This window comes from Syzygium oleosum, unplaced genomic scaffold (genome assembly GCF_021117445.2).
Source record: "Syzygium oleosum isolate NSW1041296 unplaced genomic scaffold, Sole_v2.1 Sole_v2.10, whole genome shotgun sequence".
Lineage (NCBI taxonomy): Eukaryota > Viridiplantae > Streptophyta > Magnoliopsida > Myrtales > Myrtaceae > Syzygium > Syzygium oleosum.
The window spans coordinates 10617492-10638992 of record NW_026607494.1 but is presented as its reverse complement, the minus strand read 5'-3'; the positions used below and the strand labels follow the sequence as shown (position 1 = coordinate 10638992).

Genomic DNA, 21501 nt, shown 5'->3' with positions numbered 1-21501 from the left:
GGCACCAAGATAAAGCCAAGCGAACAGCAGTAGCAGAGAGGGAGCATGAACTGGATGAGTGCAAAACTGTTTTCGTGCCAGTTACACTTCGCGGAGCAACAACTCTCTAAGGAAAAGAAAACAAAGAACAGGGGATTGAAAAATAAAAAAGTGATAAAATAACATAAAACAAAGAGAAACTGCGCAGAATGAAAGGAATTGTTTACACATTCTAAAGCAGAGGACACTGTTCACAAGAAGAATGACCTATGCAGCCTGTTGCAGTGAGAGGATCCTGTAATAAGTTGTATGTCCAAAGTGACAGTCAAAGGAGGGTGATGGAAATATCCACAAAATGAAACAAACTCATCGAGAGCACGGATTGTCGGAACTAATAGTATATGTGACACGCATCTGCTCAAAATCTATTTTTACAAAACCATTTCCTATGAACAGCAGTCTCAGATTGCAGCCATCATGGTTCTCCTAGCAGCCTCGCGCTTCATCTCTGCAGCTTTGCCACTACCTCGGAAATACATGTAAACTTGCTGCAAGATTGAAAGCATGATATTGAAACTCAGTAAAAGCAAATAACAAGAAAGAGAAAAGGACTGCATTATAAAGCAAATATGATCAAAATCAAAGTTCAACCATCAGACCTGAAGGACCCAGACGCTGAGAAGTGATTCGAGGCAGAAACACCCAAAGCCAACGAGGTAGAATATCTGAATGTAAAGCAGAGAGAATAGCAATGCCGTCAAAACTAGTAAAAAATCTCCTCCTTATACTAAAGTAAACGAAAATGAAATGTTGAAAAAAGTTTTTTTTTGCTACTGTGGATACGTTGCGCCTGAGTCTATTAGCAGTGCACAAACAGTTCAAAAAAAACGATTCTTCAATGAAAAAACGCACAAAAGCTTCTACTTACCCCAACCAAAGCATTACCACTCAGAAGATCTATCGCAGGCAAGATACCTCTGTACAGAAAACAATCATATATGCCATCAGTTTGAATTAACAAAAGGAAATATCACCTTAAAGACTAGTTACATCTATGTAAAATGTTTATACTGGAGAAAGCAACCTATAAATCAGGTTACTTGTCAAATGCAGCCAAAGGGTTATCCATTCTTCTCTAGATGACAAATCAATTCAAAAGGAGCAAATGTCATTTGCTCCCCAAATATAGATGATGATGACTCAGTAAGATTAAACATTTTTGCTTTATACTCATCTCAATTAAATGACATTCAAAATGGAAAACAGTCTTCCAAGTACCGGCTACTAAGGATAAATAACATAACAAGAAAAGGAAAGGAATTACGTTAGAGATTTCCCCTTGAATATAATCGGAGGAGCGACAGAGGCAAAGATGCAAAAACCAACGTGTATCTGCAAGAATTGAGTGTGGATCATGAATGAATCATTGTCTAATATATCCTCAAAGCATGAAATAACAAAAAAAAAAGCAAACACTTACCAGGTAAAAAAAGAAAAACCACCCAAACTTAAGGGCACTGTCGGTCCTGTATTGGAGAAGACAAATAATTACAATGACAGCTGGGAAGAACAAAAGTTTTCAAATAAAGTAAATAAATAGGAAAAGAGAAAACACCATGGCTCCCCAAATTATTTGTCATTAATATTTCCAACTAATCATATTTACACGGCCTAGGAAGACAATCCAAACTAGACTAAGGTTACCATTCTCTATTACTTTTAAACTTTAGTCCATCTAGCTATTTATTGTAGCATTTCGAGCACATCTTGGCATTGTTGTAGCTCTGGATGCTAGCTTTTATGGTTTATTTGCTGCAGTTAGGACTTTCAGTAAACATATTTTCAAAGTTTTGCAGTTATCAGAAAGTGTCTTGTAGAGAACTTTGTGCACAGTGCCAAACAATGCTTTCAGATAAGCTCAATACCATGTATAAGATATACACTATTCAAGCAAATTAGGTTTTTATGAGTGAAATTACTATTTCCTCACCATCAATGATCTTGCAGTACAGAATCATTCAGAATAACATTTAGAATGTAAATACTGGAGAGACAGACGAAGCTACAAAGATTAGTTTTTTAACTGCTTAAGTTAACAGTTGTTAATGTTTTTAAAGGTGTGCCAACAATTTTGATGGAATTGCTGTATTTCAAAAGTGCAAAAGTAGATGCCAGAAACAACCGAAGCAAGAACTTAGTCATTTGATTATACTGCATTGTAGCAGTGAAATGAGTTTGACCAGAGGTTCTAGATGTTGTATAGCTTTAAGATATTAAAGTTGCCAAGCTGAAACTCTAAAGCAAGTCAAGGCAGCTTAAAAAGCTGCTATCAGGCCTCTCTGCTTTAAGATGTTTCAGCTCTGGGAATATTTGAAAGGCTTGCCCAAGACCTCAACCAAATTTAAGTACCCCCTTTAAAAGCTAAAGCAGTTAATCTACTTCATAGCACTCCACAACACTCATCAAGAATTTTAAGTATATAAATCAACTGGAGATGTAATTCTAAGTGTGCACAAGCAAGCAGAACCATCTCAATGATATCATCGCCAGGGATAGGGCCTTCGAGGAAAAACTGCCTCCTAAAAGCAGTTTTGTTGCAAACTTAAGATATGGTTCTTTAGGGTTACACAAAATACCTCATGGCACGATACAACGGGCGATACCACAGCACATAACCTCCAGGAACACCAGATATGAAGTAAATTATGGCCAGAAACCAAATTGTGGGACCTACAAAGAGAAGAGAAGATAAGTCATAGAAGTCGTCGCAAAGCAATAATCTAGGAGGAAGATATTTCTCAGAAGGGATTTCAAGACCTTCTCCTTTGATCCAGGCAGTAGTCACGGCCACAATATTCCACAGAAGGCAAAGAACCAAGCCTGAACAATGCTTGTGAAGTTAGTTGGCTGACTCTCTACAGATCATTCCTAACTGATTAAAATTACTCTTAGAGCGATAACCCAAAAATAAACAGCACAATCCACAGCATTGCCAAATCATTTAAAGTTTATATGCAGAAAATGAACAAGATAAAACAAATGTAACAGAGGCTCTGGTAAACATTTGTTCTAGTCAACCTTCAGAAATTACCAAGCTAAGTTCACCCCTTGTACTTACAACTTGGACCGAAACATTCCAATCACAAAGAGAAAAGTTCGAGACAAGCAGCAGCAGGTGCTGTTATATAGATGTTATAAGCTAGGAAGCACGGACACTCTCCAGGGGCTTCCGTGTCGTGTCGGACACCAACACTCATCTGACACTCTTTTTTTTATTATGCATTTATTTATGGATTTGAATCAAATTAATTTGATTGAAATACTCATAAAAATGATCATTTATTATGTATATATAAAAATATACATTAAATATACATGTCCCAACGTGTCAGATTTCTCTATTTTTTGAGAAATGACGTGTCGGCGTGTCGTGTCGTGTCGTGTTGCGTGTCGGTGCTACTTAGGTTATAAGTATTAGGGGCACCAAACTTTCAAGCAAAGAAAGAAATTACGAGATCATTGGAATCTTTAGTTGCTCTATCCAACTTCCATTGCCAACGCAAATGCCATATTGCAAAACTTTCTTAATGCAACTCAGGCCAGAATTTACTTGGCACTACCCAAACTTATATCTAGGACCGTAGATAAATCCTGAAAAAAGATTGAGACGCAGCACTTACGTGTACAATGCCACAACTGACAGTGGCATGTCAATACTTTTAGTACAAAACTAGGATTAAATCTAACACACATTTCCTACCAAAACAATCCATACAATAAGCTCAAAATTTACTGACAATATCAATCATAGAACCTGACATACCCAAAAATGTTGTGAAGGCCACATACTGAATCTTTTGAAGGTGGATAGGTATTTCATTTGGAATGTCATGATGGATAATAGGAAAAAAAGGTGGCCAGTTCTTCTCCTCAATCACTATTCCAGCTGCAAAAACAAAAGGAAAAGGCTTAATAATAAATAACTAGATGACAGATATGCATATTGCTATCTACGATCCAACATATTAAGATCTACATGTCAAGAAAAGGTCGAGGTACATGGGACAGGGATAAATAACCTCGAGATACAGCATCTTCTCTTCTTTTTAATTCCTGAGAAGCGTCAATAGCACCAGCAGAAAATAAAGTCAACAACGAAATCCACTCAAAAATCAATAGTATTACACTAACATGCTCTGCAAAAGGCACCTAAAATTTGATGATATCAAACACTGATTTAATTTTAGCAGAAAAAGAGAAGCCTCTGTCCACAACTTTGACCAGAACACTTTTCATTTTTGAAATAACCACTGTGGATATATATAAGGAGAATACCTGTTCCCTCTTCTTCAGTTCAGCCTCTTTAGCTTGAAGTTCCTTCTCCTTTGCTTTTACATCCTATGCTTAAACAGAAAGTATACCTAGCTCGTTTCAAATGTTCTTATGTTGTGAGACTGGCTAAAGCGGTATAGTCTTCCAGGATAGCCCCAGTTACCTTTGCATTATCAAGAGGAATATCAATTGTTGCACCACGATCATATGGCTCAGGAGGAAGAGGTGAAAGCCTTGAAGTTGCAGGTGGGACACTCCCAGGATTCTAAAATTGCAATTAGAAGATTAAATAAGAAAAAGAAAATAAAATGTGATGGAAACTAATCCAATAGGTGCCCCAGGCAAACCAAATCACTTAAATTAATGGCAGAAGGTGACTGGTGAGGCCTGAACAAGGAGCCACAGAAGAACAAACAAATAGAAGAGCTGATCACAAAAGAAGGTTTAGATGATACAATTATCCATCATGGGTGATAAAAAGTTTTGTAAGACCCCATTAATCAATTCTGTATTTACAACATATTCATCTATGAGTGATAGGAAGTTTTGCAGATAACCCTCTTCTCAATTCTCCATGTAGAAACTGTTCATTAGCCCTTCTCCACTCTCCCAAGAAGTTTTGTTATCATTGTACCAACTTGCAAACCGGCTAGAAGCGTCATTAAGAGCATAGGAGGTTAAGAGAAAACGCACTGTCATATAAAAAGCGCCTCCACCATAGTTTGACTGGCCTGCCTCCCTCCCTCTACCTGCTTTGTCCTAAAACCGCAAGATGAACAAACCACATTCACCAACCAAATCATCCAACAAGTTGTCGTGATTCTTATAGTATTATAATGTTCATTCGTAACACGTGATGTTTAGAGGCAAAGTACTTAAAGATCAGTGTGAGATCTTAAGAAACAACAAAACAGAGTAACCCATGAACCCCATCATTCAATGTGGTCAGCCAATTGATTTTCCTGTTTATTTTATTCAACAATTTATCAACAGTACTTTATTTTTCTTCTCATGCAGTAATCGAAGAAAAAAGTTTTGTGCTTAAAAAGCGGGATGCAGAATCTGATTGCAAATTCTGCAAATCTTATTCATAGGGTAATACTTGGCCAAACACAGACAATGACCTAATCCGGAAAAGAAAAGGAAGAAGAAAAAAAACACAGACAATCTGACAACCTCTTAGTCCAGTGAAAGATGATGCTGGCTCCATAGGTTTAGCGATAAATCAACAAAGATTTTCCTAATTTCCATGAATAAAAATGTTTATGCATAGGTTGTCGTTAGTAATGAAAATATAGTTCATTGACTTGTTATTTTAAGTGATAAGAACAATCAAAATTCAAAAAAAAAAAATTCCAAATTGCTGAATTTCATGAGAAACAAACGGAGCCTAAAAAGCTACTAATCAACTAGTTTAAGCCTTCCGACCCAAAAAAAAAAACTAGCATAAGCCACATTTAACATGGATCGAACATAAAGAAAAAATATGGCCTTGCCATGCAAGAGCTTATAAGATCATACTTCAACCGACCCACATTTTGATAGCTAACAGCAGAAGTCAACAGGCAGGACAAAATGAGGCACAAAACGTTCAAACACTCTGCTCTCTCGCTAAATTCATATAGCAAGCAATACTTAGCGCAGCCGATTCAGATGATGTAAGGTTCATTCTTTTGGCACAGAAACAGAGAATGGATCGGTCAAACGCACGATCAGTTTCACCACTCATCGACTCGAAATCATCAACAAGACAAGTTGAATAAGAACACAAAAAATCCAGTAATATTCTCCCTCCCAAGGCCTCCACGCAAAGATCGTACAAGCTCTTGTCCACGCCAAATGACATCTAATGAATAGATCGAGCGATCTAACCACCCAGGCACCGACAAACGAACAAAACGTCCGAACAAGCAACGGACCACGCACAGCGAAGGGACACACACGTCGCGAAACCAAAAAAAAAAATCCAAAAGCTCACGCAAATCTCAACCAGTCGCGAGCCTCCAAAAAACTCGATGCGCGCGCGACGACGACAATGCGCGCGGGAACACTTACCGCGAAGGGATTGACCTCCTCCTCCTCGAAAGGATTGGAATCGAAGCGACTCATGAGATCCAATCGGGGAGCCGGGACCAGATCTCGAGCTCGACGAATGCCGAAGCGGGGCCCCGGCGGCGGATCGCGCCGAGATCGCGGGAGAAGAACCTGTGCTCGGCGGAGGAGCGAGCGCTCCGGGGAAGAAGGCTAGATTGAGAGAGAGAGAGAAAAGGAAAGTCGGTTTCCGGGAAAAGAAGAGGTACGAGAAAACCGGACGGGAAAATGTTTCCTGCGCGGGCAGGGCGAACGCGGTGGACAGCGACAGTTTATATACGGCGGGATTCGGGTCGGCATCTGAGTGGTTGCGGGTCCCATCGAGCGGATTGCGGGTCGCTTTTGCGTGATTTCGTGTAGGGTAGGGGTAAACAAGATGGACTGCGCGGACCGGGATCGGATCGACCGGTTTGGTCCGATTCGAGGGAATATCGATCCGATTTTCGGTTCCTAAAAGAGGAATTGATTTTTGGCGGTCCGGTTCCCGGTTCTAGGGTGAGAACTGGACCGGACCGGACCGGACCGATAAATATATATTTCTAATTTTTTATATATATAATATTTAATATATATTAATGTTAATACCCAAAATTACACCTGGTGGGAGTGGGCCGTTCACAGGTTACGGAGGATGTAAAGTACGGCCCACATGGCGAAAATCCGAAAAAGGTCGCAAGTCAGGCCCAGAAACATTGAAAAGACTTAATGTAATTATCGACAGGACACGTTATAGAGGTGTCGACAAGTTTAAAATCACGAGCTTTGCACGTGGCGTTGACGAGTTCAAGATCACGAGCTCTGCACGTGGCGTCGACGAATCCAAGATCACGAGCTCTGCACATGGTGTCGACGAATCCAAGATCACGAGCTCTGCACGTGACGTCGACAAAATTCAAAATCACAAGTTTTGCACGGAATCATACGGTAATACGTGGTGAAAATTCATTTACACGTGTCAAAAGGTAAAGATATGACCGTGGGCGTGAAGATCAAGAAAGGAAAAGAATAACAAGAAATAAAGAGACACGTGAAAGAAAATTAGCTATTACGTGATGACCAAGGAGCGTAAGTAATGTCGACAGGTTAGGAAACAGTTAAAGAGCGAAACGTAAGGAAGTGGAAAACGACTTTAGAAGTGTTCGGTCAACGGTTATCAAGCTGATCTATAAATACTCAAGGATTTCCAACGTAAAAAAAAACCCTTTTTCACGAACAACACAACATATCTTTTATCTAGCTTTACTTTTAGCGCATTAGGAGTAGTTTTAGTTGTAATTTTCAGATTCTACGTCGTAGATTCAATTCCTGCAAGAGTCTTTATCAGGTTCAACATTATTGATTAAATTCCAATGTTGTGCCATTAGTTCAGCGTCGTCAATTAAATTCCGGCGTTGTGCTTGAAATATAGCTGTTGATTAGATTCCAGTCATATTCTCTCAAATTATGCCATTGATTAGATTCTGACGTACCTTGAATGGTAATACCGCATATTAGTTGTGTCGTTGATTAGATTTCGACATAGCTTGGTCTCGATATTTGCAAGTTGTCGTTTTATTGTTAGTATTGTCGAGTTCGACATCATATCGAGTCAGGGTGTAAGATCTAAATTGGGATTAATAAACGCATTTGACATTTTCTGTCCAAGCTTGACTCAAGACCCTAGTCTCCCCTAATAAAATCCGAAACGCAGCGTTCGGTGAAAGATTTTCGACGGAGGAAAAACCGGCGAAACAATTAAAAATATTTAATATTAGTCTCATTGGAAACGATTGTTCAATTTTTTCATCTATTATATATATTTTTTCTATTTTTTCCATGGCCTTATGAGATCAAATCATAACTACAAAGGAAAGAACGAAACAATCGGTTTCCGATTCACAAATAATATTTAATATTAGTCTCATTGGATCAGTCCGGTTCGGTCCACAGTCCCAAGACTACCCTGTTCAGTCTCCGATCCTAAAAACTAGGAACCGGTCCTTCCGATCCGATTCCCGATTCTTGAGTTGAACCGGATCGGACTGGGAATCGCTCACCCCTAATTTCGTGGTGCATCGAAACGAAATCAATTCGTAGAATAATGTAACGTGACATGCTTACTGTGTTTTGAAAATGTCGTCGATTTATTTTAAATATGCTTCCTAATTGTCCATCGTTCCATTTGAATATTGCTTCACAGTCTGTCTCGTTGCCCATTGGACATGACTTCATTGACATAATTTTGGCAATGCTTTCTTTAATGGATTTGTTTTCCTTCCTCACCAATGTCAGCATCTCGGCAAATTTCAATTTTGAATGGAAGTATTTACGATAATTGCCTGCTTCCATAATTTCTCTTTTGAGCGGAAATTTTTAAGAGGTGCTATCGAAATATTAAGTGATCTTACTAACGGTCACTCGTTCGATGTGCTCTCGTGTGCATGCTTTCGTACATTTACGTGCTTTTGTATACTTCAGATATGTCGAGAGAGTCCCCTGTACATTTAAAGAATGGAATGCTTAGATACAATTTTTCGAAGTTGCAAAGGGGCAAGTCGAACGAGATTCGATGTCGAGTTATTCTTGTTCTGAATGGACATGGAGTCGGCATCTTCTTTCGAGTTGGGTTCAAGCTATTCGAGTCGCCAAATTATCTCGAGAGCTTTAATGCTTTATTTCGATATAATGCTGTGTTTGTACTCAATCATTTCAGTCGATCCCCACTTCCAAAATGGTTCGTGCCACCTCAATCACCAAGTCAATTTTACGGTCCCATACGACAATTACTCAGCAAATTATTGAGTCGGGTCATGACCCATTAATCGACACGGCGAAGAGATTAGGGATGGAGCAAATTGGGTTGATCATTTGCAAATTCGCTTGTCTTCTATGTTAATCATCGTACTTTTCATATAGCCCAATGACTGACTTGTAAATATACCAAAAGTTTAAGAATTATATTAAATAAATTAAAATTTTAAGGTCGACATTGCACGTCGACTTAAAATTCATGTACTACTTGTGTAATTATCTCGTTTATATCCTCGAGCCGTCCATTTCAGGGGGCGATTTCATTGGTAGCCCTGCCCCGCCGTGATCCTAGGCCGAGCTGATCCGATGGTCCCCCACTGCCCCCAGCGGACGGTCAGGATTAACGACCGGCAGCCATCGACCACCCGCGGACACCAGCGAACCTGAAGCTACCCGCGGATACGGCGACGGTCGCGGTCGCAGGGACGGCGACGCAGCGACATTTACATCGCCCAAATCTCGCCTCTCTCGCTCGATTTCATCCGCAAACAGAGCGAAATCGGAAGAGAGAGAGAGAGAGAGATCGAATCCTTCGCAATGCAGTCGCGCTTCCGATCCCTCCCTCGCCTCCTCCGAACCCGCCGCCTCCCCCTCCTCTCCCCCTTCTCCTCCTCCTCCGCCCTCGCCGCCCCCCATCCGCCACCGCCGCCCCCGCCGACGCCGACGCCGACGCCGACGGCCCGGAGGACCCTGGCGGGCCTCCGCGCGCGGCTCGCGGAGGAGTGCCCCTCGCTCTCCGACTTCGTCGGCCTGAAGTCGAGCGACGCCTACTCCGTGGAGGTCGGCACGAGGAAGAAGCCGCTTCCGAAGCCCAAGTGGATGAGGGAGTCGATCCCCGGCGGGGAGAAGTACGTGCAGATCAAGAAGAAGCTGAGGGAGCTGAAGCTGCACACGGTCTGCGAGGAGGCCAGGTGCCCTAATCTGGGCGAGTGCTGGTCCGGCGGCGAGACGGGGACCGCCACGGCCACCATCATGATCCTCGGCGATACCTGCACCAGAGGCTGCAGGTGTGGGTTCTTTCATTTGGACCTTCTTATTGTTGCCTTACGATTGATGTTCTCGTTTGGGGGGCGTGCGTGAATTTGTTATGCGGGCGTTTGAGTGTGGGAATTGGCCTTAGCAATGAATGTGCGGATCGATGGAATTGATTGTTGAAATCTTGAGCGTGGATTGGGTTGTTTGTTGCGGGCAGATTCTGCAATGTGAAGACCTCGCGCACTCCGCCTCCACCAGACCCTGATGAACCGAGGAATGTGGCGGAGGCAATTGCTTCCTGGGGTTTGGAGTACGTGGTGATAACTAGTGTGGACCGGGATGATTTGCCCGATCAAGGGAGCGGTCATTTTGCCGAGACCGTGCAGACACTTAAGGCACTCAAACCCAAAATGCTTATTGAAGCCTTAGGTATGGGATGCTGAACGCGAGAATAGGTTTTCTCGTTCATGAATGTGGGAAATGGATTGTTTTTGAAACCTTAAAAAAATCGATATTGTTTTAGCCTCTCCTGGTGAGTGGGTGGCATGGATACTCATGGACCAGTTCTGGTGATAATCACGTGTTCTTCTAAATAGATATGTTCTTAAGTGCCCGGGAAATCTGGTTGGCAAGATTTCTCTGCCACAAGTCCCTAAAATTTTGTTACTATCAAGAAAGATATGAGGCAAGACGAAATTTGGCCGAGGTCATCAACCTTATTTGGCTATTCATAAGTAGGAATTTATGTCGGTTGCAATTAGCGTTCCTATGCCTTCTGCTTTAGATTATGCTAAGCTGTGGCAGTTGAAGGTGTTAGATGTAATGCTTAAACGGGCTACATAAAGGCAAGGATGATCTTTAAGTGTAGATATATTGGATTGATCAAGAAACAAATGGTGTAACATAATTTTTTTTTTCTGATCATTGATCGTGTTCTTTACTAATGCAGTGCCAGACTTCCGTGGAGATTCTGGCTGCGTAGAGAAAGTGGCCAAGTCAGGCTTAGATGTCTTTGCTCATAATATTGAGACAGTTGAAGAACTTCAGAGTGCAGTACGTGATCATCGTGCTAATTTCAAGCAGTCTCTGGATGTTCTCATGATGGCCAAAGACTATGCACCTGCAGGGACACTTACCAAGACTTCAATAATGTTGGGCTGCGGCGAAACACCTGATCAGGTTGTAAAAACTATGGAAAAGGTGAGGGCAGCAGGAGTAGACGTGATGACATTTGGTCAGTATATGAGACCATCAAAACGTCACATGCCAGTTTCTGAATATATCACGCCTGAGGCTTTTGACAAGTACCAAAACCTTGGAATGGAAATGGTATGCCACGCTTTTTCCTTTTGTCTTTTGTCATGTGAATCAATTTGCGTGCATGACAACCATGCCTGACTATTCTGGTTCATGTTTCTTCTTTCTCTCGTTTAGGCGTCAATTTTGTTCGTCTTCAATGCATTTTCAAATTGTCTCTACATGCCTAGAACTTCAGCCTTAGATCAAGATGTGTATTGAAAACCTGTTGTGCAGCTAGCTTGTTTTCAGAACTATTATAATTGATCTCACGAGTCATAGCAGAAAGTAAACTCCAGCAGTTGATTTCAAGATATGGCACAGTCTTTGATGTTGCCAAGTACAAAGCAAAATCAGGACTATGAATATTGTGCAGTGCAAGAGTGGATGTTCTGCTGAAGTTGTTCTATCCTCGTGATGGGAAAGTATGTCCTTTTGTGATCCCTAAGTGTAGAAGAATGTCGGGCACTAGATGCTGAAGTATATGCTACATAATTGGAAATATTGCTTAATGTTGATCCAGACAGAGACTTTCTGAACTAAAATTATAATCACAATCAATGATTATTGTGAGTTCCTTTTCTTCATTAAGGAGTCTGATTCACATGAATATATCACTAGAGCGAAGAGAGCAAACCGATTGCCTTGGTAATTATTTAGTTGTGCAAAGATAATGGAAGTATGGATGCCAAGTGTCATGATGATGTTCTTTGACAAAATTGGACCTCCATCAAGTTTGTCAAGGCAGATTCCAGCTCGATATATTTGTGCGCATCCTGACGAAGTGTGTAACTTAATTAATGAATGCCAATGTTGTTTACTTTATCATAGACAAACTTGCGCTTGTAATTGTCTGTATTTTTAGCTCAATTAACAATGAGATGAGAACTATTGCGATCTGTACAATTTCCCATGCTACTTCCAAGTAAGGAACTTTGTTTGACAGCATCTTTATGTTCTCTGTGTCGTTGATAAGTAAGTTGTACTGTAACTCGTGCTATAAATTATCAGTACTACTAGTTGCAACTGTCAAATGTTCCTATTATGCCAGTCTCATGGTTATTCTGTAGATTGGCAAGATCGTATCTTTTTTCGGTTTTATTGAATCAATGTACGAGAATGTCTCAAGTTGGTTAGGTCGCAATGGCGTGAGATGGTCTTCGGTGGTTCTCATGCGGCATATTCATGAATTTTACATTGGACTTCTTATCATGCTCCACAAGCATTTGGATCTTTTTCATTTCTACATATGGAAGGAAAACATAGAAAATCCGGGTGCAAGCATATGCTGTATGTATCGACCGAGCGAAAATCGTGGTTAGGAAGTTGACTTTCTTATTAGTATCAAAACCTATGAAGCCTCTGTGAAGCTATTATATTGCCTCTTGCTTTATGGCCATTATATTGTGAGACTGCCTGCTGAACTGTGGTTTCTGATGTTTCAGGGATTTCGGTATGTGGCTTCTGGTCCAATGGTTAGGTCATCATACAAGGCAGGGGAATTTTATATCAAATCTATGATAGAAGCAGACCGTGCCGGCTCTGCACATATTCCTGTCTCTGGATGAATTGGCAAACGATTCCTTTGCGATTTTAAACTTAAAATCTGTCAGCTTCTCTACGTTACTTCTCTGAGGAATATGCAGCTCAAGTTAATCTACTTTGACGGGTCCAATTGGAGTCAGAATGACACAGAAACTGGGGTTTGTCGTCGTGTGTGCGACTTTGAGCATGTAACTTCAGCTTCCATGATTGTCTTTAGCTTGGGTCGCTTCTGTTGTTGGAGTTCAGGGTATTCCTTGTATATGCAATTATTTCTAATAATAACATCATCAAATGTTACACATCTGTCTCATTGTTTCTGTTTCTTAAGCATGTTCTTTTCCAGTGCAGAGGGTTAAGCTCATCGGATTAGGAATGATTGGTTACAGGGTGGGTGGTTCCCATCCTGAAATTGGGAACTGCCCACTAAGGGCCAATTCCGCAAAATGGACATTGGGAACTGCCCATTGATTCCGGTCAGGAGAGGTGTAGAAGGGTAGGGAGGGGCGGAGGAGGAGGGGAAGGGCGGGCACGGGGTTGTCGAGTGCGGTGGAGCCGAGGTGGGAGAGGTCAAGACGAGGGACAAGGATGGTACAGCGACAACGAGGTGGAGCGGGAGTGGAGGCATGGAGGTGGAGGGTGAGGGGAGAGAGGGAGAGCGAGAGGTGGGTGTTATGAAGGGTCAAAATCAGGTGTCCCCTACATCAGACTGCTGAGCAATGCTCAAGTGTTCTGTACTTCCTATTACAGATCTCGAAATTTAGCCAGCGACAAGCTTGCAACCATCGATCGTGTGCTTGTCCGAGTGAATCGAGTCTACATTCCAAGCATTTTGAGTAATGGGTCCAACTCCAAGATCAATCTTTATACACTATGAGCCACGAATGCATCCGAATCCCACTCCTTGCTTGTGCAGTAATCGTGGTCGGTGGATGGGACTTTGGGTTGTCGCCAGACTGTTTTGTACTCCATTCTCGAACCACCGACAGTAAAGATTGGATTCGTGCGAACCCTTTCTTTCCTTCGTGCGAACTTAAGACCGTATGAACGAAACACACGCGGCCCCATAGTCAAATGAGATTTTGCGTGCGTTGCGACTACATTACAGCTTGTTTAGTGCTCGATAAGTTCCTTAGAGACTCGTGAAAACAAGAGGGCCTCGACGGTCCACCACGGACATTCTATGTCGCCCGTTTTGACGTTGTGCCGCCCTTTTCAGCCTCCAATCGATTTCATTCCCTGAATTTTCTTTGGGACAAACACATTTTCATTAATGATGCCGGTGTTATTTACGGTACGACGTGCGAGGGACAAGCTTTCCCACAAGCGCTCCATTGAGAAAATCAATGTTTGTCATCATTGCTGTGCAAAGAGTAAATGATTCAGAGGTCCCTCAAAATGCCCCTATGCTATGACCACCAGTCAATTTCGACCCAAAATTTAACTTATTACGAAAGTGCAATTAAATCTTAAAATTTTTGAAAATTTTAGGACTCGATTGCACTTTCGTGAAAATTTTTAGGACTCGATTGTACTTTTTAAAAATTTTAAGACTTAATTACACTTTCATGATAAATTTTAAGATTGTCAATATATTTATAAAAAAACAAAAAAAAAAGGACCACGAGTCAATCAAAATTCTCAATTTGTTTTTCTCCCTTTTCTTTGTGTACGATTTTTATCTTTTGTTTTTTTTTGGGTCAGGGGGTAAGATTCAATGGAGGGGACTACCATGCTCCTCCACACTGCACTCGATTCCATGCTCATGTCGTCCCGCTCTGCTTTTTCAATTCTTCAAGAAACTCTCTTTCCTCAAACACTCTCTCTCTCTCTCTCTCTCTCTCTCCACCAACTACTCCGTGTGGACTCTTCTCTCTCTCTCTCTCACTAGAGTCTACAGACAGTCGTTGAAGCTTCATCCTCCTCGGTCCTCGCCAACATGGGTTGCTGCTTCAGCAAGCCCCCTCCTCGCCGCCGCTCCCCGCCAAGCCCGCCGGCGCCGGCATTCGACAAGGCCCACGTCGGCATCGCCCCTCAGAATGCGAGGGCGAGGGACCCTCCTCCTCCGCCACCGCCGCCGCCCCTGGAGGAGGAGACGGTCAAGGAAGTCCTGTCCGAGACGCCGCTGCCGAAGGCCCAGCTTCCGGAGGCCCCACAACCGCCGCCCAAGCTCCAAGAAGACGGACCCGAGACCAAGATCCTGATCAGCAAGCTGGAGGAGGCCGCCGAGGTGGTGTCGGAGTACTCCGAGATGTACAGCGTCAGCGAGAGCCTGTCGACGGCGACCACGGCGACCACGGCGACCACGGCCACGGATAAGCGGGAGACGGAGGTGACGAGCAGGGAGTCCCGCGAGGTGAGGCAGAGGGTGAAGAGCAGATCCCCGGCGAAGGTCCCGAGGAAGCGGCCACCGTACGCCGGGGATCTCGGCGGCGGCGGCGGCGGCGGGGAGAGGAGGGGGGTCAACAGGTCCCCGTCTCCCGCGAAGAGGAACCCGGCCGGCGTCTCGGGTACGGGCCCCGGGCGGGTCAGGGAAGCGGGCCGGGCCAGGACGGCGGCTGCGCAGCGGAATGCGGGGTCTCCTTCCGGCGTGCCCAGGCGAGATCCGGGCGAGACGTCCCGCCGGCGGTCGAGCTCCCCTGCGACGAGGAGGGCCGGCGAGGCGAGCGCAGACGTGACGGGGAGGAGCCCCGTCGCCGCGCGGGCCGGGAGCGCCGGCGACAGGCCAGCGAAGGGCGAGGTCAAGAAGGATTCGGCCGCCGATAGTGCAGCAGAAATGAAGAGGGAAGAGTACAGCGACACAGTCCCGGAGCAAGGGAACGAATCTCTGGACAACCCACTTGTGTCATTGGAGTGCTTCATTTTCCTTTAGAGTCCTTTGCAGATGTTTTCCTCATTAGGTGTTAGTTCCACACATGATCATGCATTGACATGGACTGGTCAGAGAGAGCATCAGTGAGCTTTCAATGGCCAATTCAATGTAAAAATGGTCTTCTTTTTGTAAGTATATATGAGAATTTGTCTGGCTCTTCTTCTTGAGATTGATGTTTCGTGGACATGGGGATGTGCACGTCATATGGTCCTCCTTTGGCTTTTTCACTGCCCCTCTTCATGGAGGAGAGGGAAAGAGACTTGTTTCCTTTCTCTTTCTTGGACTTGGGGTGGCGGTGGAACTATCATGCGTACGAGCCACACTTTGTCTTTTGCTTGAGGAGACTCTGCTGCTCTGTATCGTGTGCAGAGAGTGGCTTCCGCAAGCAAAAAGCAGCGTGGGGGCTTGATCAAGGGAGGGTCAATCACATGGGTCAAATGTGGCATTGGCATATCCTATAAATTTAGGGAGAAAAATTTTCTTGAAAGTTTATATCAGGAGGTATGCCAAAGTCGTGTTATTGATCAATGAGGTGGTCTCATTTGCTTATATATGGTGGATTATATATGGATGCACTTATCTCGAAACGGAAAACGTGAGCATGTGATGTGGTTCGCATGATATACTTCTCCTATTATGGTAGTTTGCACCATCACTGTCCATTTCTCATGAGTGATATGCGATGATTTTGACAAGGTAAATTGAGTCGACTTTTGGTCCCATATTGAGGCGAGCCATTATCCTAGAAAAAAGCGCGAGAATAGAGTTTTTCCATGAGATTGCATTGGAGATGTCTCAATAAGTTCTTGCCTAAAATTCAATACATAATGGATCGAGAAATCTCGTCCGATGGATTGTGTAGAGCTCACGTAGGGTCTGCAAGATCAAATATCGAGATTCACTCGGTCCATGATGAACCAAGTTTGGCAAAGAGTATTCCGAGATTCGGTCTACATTTTATAGCAGCTTGCCGATAAAAAGTTATCTTGACCAGCATCTCGAGCTAGAGCTACTTATAGCGAAGTCGAAAATCTCATTATGAGGGAATCGGAGATTCATTTACCAAGTTATATGATAAACTTGAAACTGATATCTGAAGTATGAGCAGGTAAGACACATTCAAGTACTCTAAACAAAATTTACCGCCTCAATTCGTGTATTAATTTCGTACCACTAGCATAACTCTACTTCTACTGAAACTTTTGAGTCTTCCTTCCACATTTTCGATGACTGCAGAAGCAGATTCAACTTGGGAGAAAAGCAAGAGAGAGTCGAGATACCAGCAGTTTCTTTCGAGCACTGTACATCAGCATGGCACCTCATGTTTTGACAGTTCTTGCTTCTGAAAGCATCTGCTTAGATGGATCTGAGTGTGGGTTTTGGGGCTCTTCACCTGACACACGAGTTTCTGGTCGACGGGTTCCCGTTGCTAGCTCCCAATGGATCTTGAAAGACAGTGGAGGTAGAAGGAGTGGTTGTGCTGATGATGGACAGGCTGAGAAACGGGCTCTCGAGGACAAGGCGGCAGCGGCGGCGGCGGCGGCGGAGGAGGAGTTGGAGGAGGAGGAGGAGGGGCGGGGTGCGCGATGAAGGTGGGCATCTGCTCTCCGGGCATCAACACGGATACTCCATTTGCATACACGCTCATCTGCTCAAACATGTGAAACAATCATGATCCCATTAGCATAACCAAATCAGTTCGAGAAATCTTGCCTCAAATATTGAACAGAATACGATTGTCACATGCAATAGTTGATGCATGCACATATAATACAAGAAACATGGCATATGCCTTGCTAGATGTGATATGTGTTAAACTATATCATATTCTCAAAAGCTTCTCGAGCCGGTTCAAGATTGGACCTGATCATGGGCCCAGCGACCCATGGGCTCGTCAAGGCCCGGCTCGAGCCACAAGGGCTCGTACGGGTTTGGGTAACCGAACATTAGCAAGAAAGCCCGGCTGTACCCAAAACTTATCGGCGAGCTTGGGCAAAATTTTTGACCCGACTCGATAGTCCAACCTACAATCGCCTCTATTCGAGATTAACTCTACTCGAATTAGCAATTCCACCGTATAGTTACGGAAAAGTACCAAGAGAAATTGTAAAATACAACCTCATTTCTAACAAACATGGCGAAATACTGAAATCCCATAATTTTTTTAATAGGAGCAGTTGGGAATTGCAAGGCACAAAGGGAGCGAGAATTCCGGAGCACGTCAAATAAAATAAGATCCTCGGAAATTTATCAAATCAAGACGCTCATCTCTTCATATTTAATGAAAGATTTCCGTTTATACTAATGTCTCCACGTACTTATTTAGCATATATTTAACACGAAATAGTACAATTTCAACAACGTCGATCGTACCCAACACAAGGAAAATCGATAAATAAGACCCGTCGTCGTGTTACGACTCACGCAATGGAATTTAGCGACGGCGAAAAATGCGACGGCAAGAAAAACATAAATTAGATCTCGAACTAGCATTATGGTAATTAAAAATTCAAACCAAAACAACAATAATCTAACCCTGGGTAATATAGAAGGTTTTGATGGGCATGTGAAGATGTTCGCTAGATTTCCAAGATCTAATTTCATCGACGAATTTACAATTATTTATCTTGTTTCTTTCTTGGAGTTAGGAAGCAAATCCGCTTATGCACGCCAGGACTTGTGTACCCGCATGAGGACAACATAGATTATTGTCTCGAGACTTATAATTAGAAAAATACAAAAAAAAAAAAGAAAAGAAGAAAAACTGCCTTCATCGCTATAATAATGAATTTTAATGTAATTAATTGGGACAAAACACCAAAATCAACGGACAAACACAAACCCTAACGATCTTTTCCTTGCTTGCAAGAACTTTAATTTGCCATCTTGACATAACATGAACCAAACAAGAATTTCCCTAGGTATAAGTAAAGATCGACACACATGCTATAAATTTTGATTATGGACACAGCCGTATATTCAAGAATACGTATAATTGCTATATTTGGAAAAAGAATCGGTAAAAAATTTAGTATACGTATTTGCATTATCTCCCTACTAACCTTCGGATACAAAATACAGAGAGAGAGAGAGAGAGAGAGAGAGAGAGAGAGAGAGAGAGAGAGAGAGGAAGTTACTTTGGGAGAGGAGAGAAGACGGAGCTTGTGAGGCAACGCCATTTGAGACTCCACGTCCAAACGGGTCGTGCTCCGACCGGGAGAAGAATCCGACGAGGTCTGCGACGGCGGAGGCGACGGCGAGGAGCTCGTTCGGCTCCTGAGGAACCTCTCGAAGATGGCCATGAGGAGGAACATGGATATGAGGATGGCCGTGGCCACGAACCCGAACGACACCGCGTTCACCGAGTCATCGAAGTGCGTCCACCGGCCGTCTCTCCCGGCGTACGTGGTCTCCGGGGCCGCCACCGCCGCCGCCGTCGCCGCCGCCGCGCCCCATCCGTGGTGGTGTTCGCCTCCACCCATCTGCTATTCTCGCTCGAAACCTAAGGAGCTAGGGATATTTCGCCAGGACCCTGAAGAAGTATATAAAGCTCGCTCGCTGAGGGAGGCACAGAGAGAGAGAGAGAGAGAGAGATAGAGGGCGCTTTAGCTGGTTTGCAGTGAAAAGGAAACAGCTTCACGTGAGGCGCTACTTCCTTAGGTAAAATTACTCTATTATAGCAATCCTACGGATGTCCTAAAATACTTACCATTGGTGCTCACTATGAACAATTTGATTCTTTTTGGAGTCCACCACCCACAGTACAAGTCAAGTTTATAGGAACCAGAGAAAAAGTCACAAAAAAAAAATCAAATTGTAGCGATTGTGGCATATTTATCTCGAACTTTTTTGTGACATCAAAATCCCTCTACCATGCCCACTGCGACACATTTATCCTAGACTTTTTCTCGTGACATAAAAAATCCTAAACTTGTACCTATATAACACATTGACCATCCGTCAAGTTTCCATTAGATGATATTTCAGCCAAAACAATGTCATTTTAATTTCACTTAAGCCACATGCCAACACTGTTTGCTTTCCAGCATCTATATAGGCAGATTTTTAACGGTTCTCATTGACAGAATTTTGGCGGAAGGTAAATGTGTCACACGTGTAAAAGTTTGGGATTTTTTTGATGTCACATAAAAAAATTTAGGATGAATGTGTCACGGTAAACATAACTTAGGATTTTTTTGTAGCTTTTGCCCTAGGAACCATACAATTTCCTTAATTGATTATTTAACGAATGTCGTAGAACCTTATTCAACAGTTTTTGTTTATCGAGCATATTTATTATTTCAAAAGAATGAATTGGTAGCCATTTCATCATTTTAAAGTGGATGGTTCCTACGATCCCTCGAGAATTTGTTCCTTATAAAGTTAGTAGTCGTTGGCTCACAACATAAATAACTAAACTAAGTCTCCTTAATTTTTAATTACAGGAGTTACGAGTAGAGATAATCATCGGACAAGTCCAGGCGAAATTGCGCTTTGAGGCCGAGCCTAAAACATATTTCCCCACACACGATCATAATTGCTATTGCTGTTGCTATTGCTCGATCATGGATTTGGCAACCCTCGATCCCGTCCAAGCCGCACTCGAGCTACAAAAGCACGAAGACATGTTCATGCAAATCCAAATAACATATCTTTTCGTGAAGCCAGGGAGAAAATAATTTATATAGATAATATAGTTCACGGCTTAAGTGAAATAAAAATTATGTTATTTTGGCTGAAAAATTATTTAACGGGACTTTGGTATGTCAAAAGAAAGGTTTTATAGTAAATATGTCACAATGATTATAATTTAAGATTTTTATGTCACAAAAGGAAGTTAATGTCCTTATCAAAAAAAAAAAAAGTTAATGATAAATGTACGAACGGTGAGTATAATTTCAAAAAACAATTTGTGGCGTTTTCTCTTATCGAGATACCGTACCTTTTCCTCGTTAGACCGACTGCGATCCTTGGACTGTCTAGAGAAACGTGGTCTTTTTGCGCACGTAATTATGAGACGATGATAAATTATGGTCCTTAATTCATTGGTAATCGCTCGTCGTAGACCCCGAAATGGTCGACATGATCGCTTTCTCTCTGCCCCATAAGGGGGGGGGGGGGGGGGGACACATGGGAGGGGACATTAGGCTCATAGCCTACTTACTCCCTAAGCCATATCAGTGGGGGTGTGGGGAGGAGAAGAACACAGGTACATTAGACCAGTAATAAAATAATTAATTAATAAAATATATATTTATCATAAATAATAATTTATGTCTTAATATTTTCGTACACGATGAAATTTTTTTTTTGTTTTTTCATTTTTATAACAATACAAGAGATTATTTTTTAGAAGCTGTAAATGCATTCATGCAAAATATTGAAGCTATAAATATTATTTGGTCAATTTGATTGGGTATTTAAGGTGAATAAACTCCTTTTCGAACATACCTCGCTTTTGGAATACATTCATGTAAAATATTGTCGTTCGCTTTTTGTAATTTTTGGATCATTGCTCGATGAATAAGATATGGCGTGGCCGGTGACAACACATGACATTTCATACTTCAAAGCAATTTTCTTCTCTATAAAATGAAATATCTAATGTGGCCATTTTCGTTCAA

General features: G+C 42.5%; 4 protein-coding genes across 6 annotated transcripts; 2 read left to right on the top strand and 2 right to left on the bottom strand.

The window, feature by feature from the left end:
- Positions 1 to 189: 189 nt before the first annotated feature.
- Positions 190 to 6650, bottom strand: LOC115679948 (secretory carrier-associated membrane protein 1). 2 transcript variants are annotated; one of them, XM_030603672.2, is made up of 13 exons: positions 6367 to 6649; positions 5005 to 5070; positions 4475 to 4576; positions 4315 to 4377; positions 4059 to 4092; positions 3803 to 3925; positions 2797 to 2859; positions 2616 to 2709; positions 1460 to 1505; positions 1304 to 1371; positions 908 to 956; positions 639 to 704; positions 190 to 527 (listed from the first exon to the last, which is right to left on the bottom strand). In XM_030603672.2, the coding sequence occupies exons 1-13, from the start codon at positions 6418 to 6420 to the stop codon at positions 441 to 443; spliced, it is 915 nt and encodes a 304-aa protein (XP_030459532.1). In that variant the 5' UTR covers positions 6421 to 6649; the 3' UTR covers positions 190 to 440. The 2 variants fall into 2 exon arrangements, with proteins under 2 accessions (XP_030459532.1, XP_030459533.1); XM_030603673.2 differs by lacking the exon at positions 5005 to 5070 and having other exon boundaries at positions 6367 to 6650.
- Positions 6651 to 9451: 2801 nt separating this feature from the next.
- Positions 9452 to 13311, top strand: LOC115679949 (lipoyl synthase 2, mitochondrial). Of its 2 annotated transcripts, XM_056315510.1 has the most exons (5): positions 9452 to 10199; positions 10385 to 10596; positions 11117 to 11496; positions 12687 to 12780; positions 12909 to 13311. In XM_056315510.1, exons 1-5 carry the CDS (start codon positions 9730 to 9732, stop codon positions 12941 to 12943), a joined length of 1191 nt encoding a protein of 396 aa, XP_056171485.1. In that variant the 5' UTR covers positions 9452 to 9729; the 3' UTR covers positions 12944 to 13311. The 2 variants fall into 2 exon arrangements, with proteins under 2 accessions (XP_056171485.1, XP_056171486.1); XM_056315511.1 differs by lacking the exon at positions 12687 to 12780 and having other exon boundaries at positions 9457 to 10199.
- A 1392-nt stretch (positions 13312 to 14703) lies between these two features.
- On the top strand, positions 14704 to 16042 carry LOC115679997 (uncharacterized). The gene has a single exon (XM_030603742.2). The coding sequence runs from the start codon at positions 14945 to 14947 to the stop codon at positions 15875 to 15877; it is 933 nt and encodes a 310-aa protein (XP_030459602.1). The 5' UTR covers positions 14704 to 14944; the 3' UTR covers positions 15878 to 16042.
- An 839-nt stretch (positions 16043 to 16881) lies between these two features.
- Positions 16882 to 19518, bottom strand: LOC115679945 (formin-like protein 20). Its single transcript, XM_030603671.2, has 2 exons — positions 19015 to 19518; positions 16882 to 17525 (listed from the first exon to the last, which is right to left on the bottom strand). Exons 1-2 carry the CDS (start codon positions 19357 to 19359, stop codon positions 17307 to 17309), a joined length of 564 nt encoding a protein of 187 aa, XP_030459531.1. The 5' UTR covers positions 19360 to 19518; the 3' UTR covers positions 16882 to 17306.
- Between the last annotated feature and the right edge of the window lie 1983 nt (positions 19519 to 21501).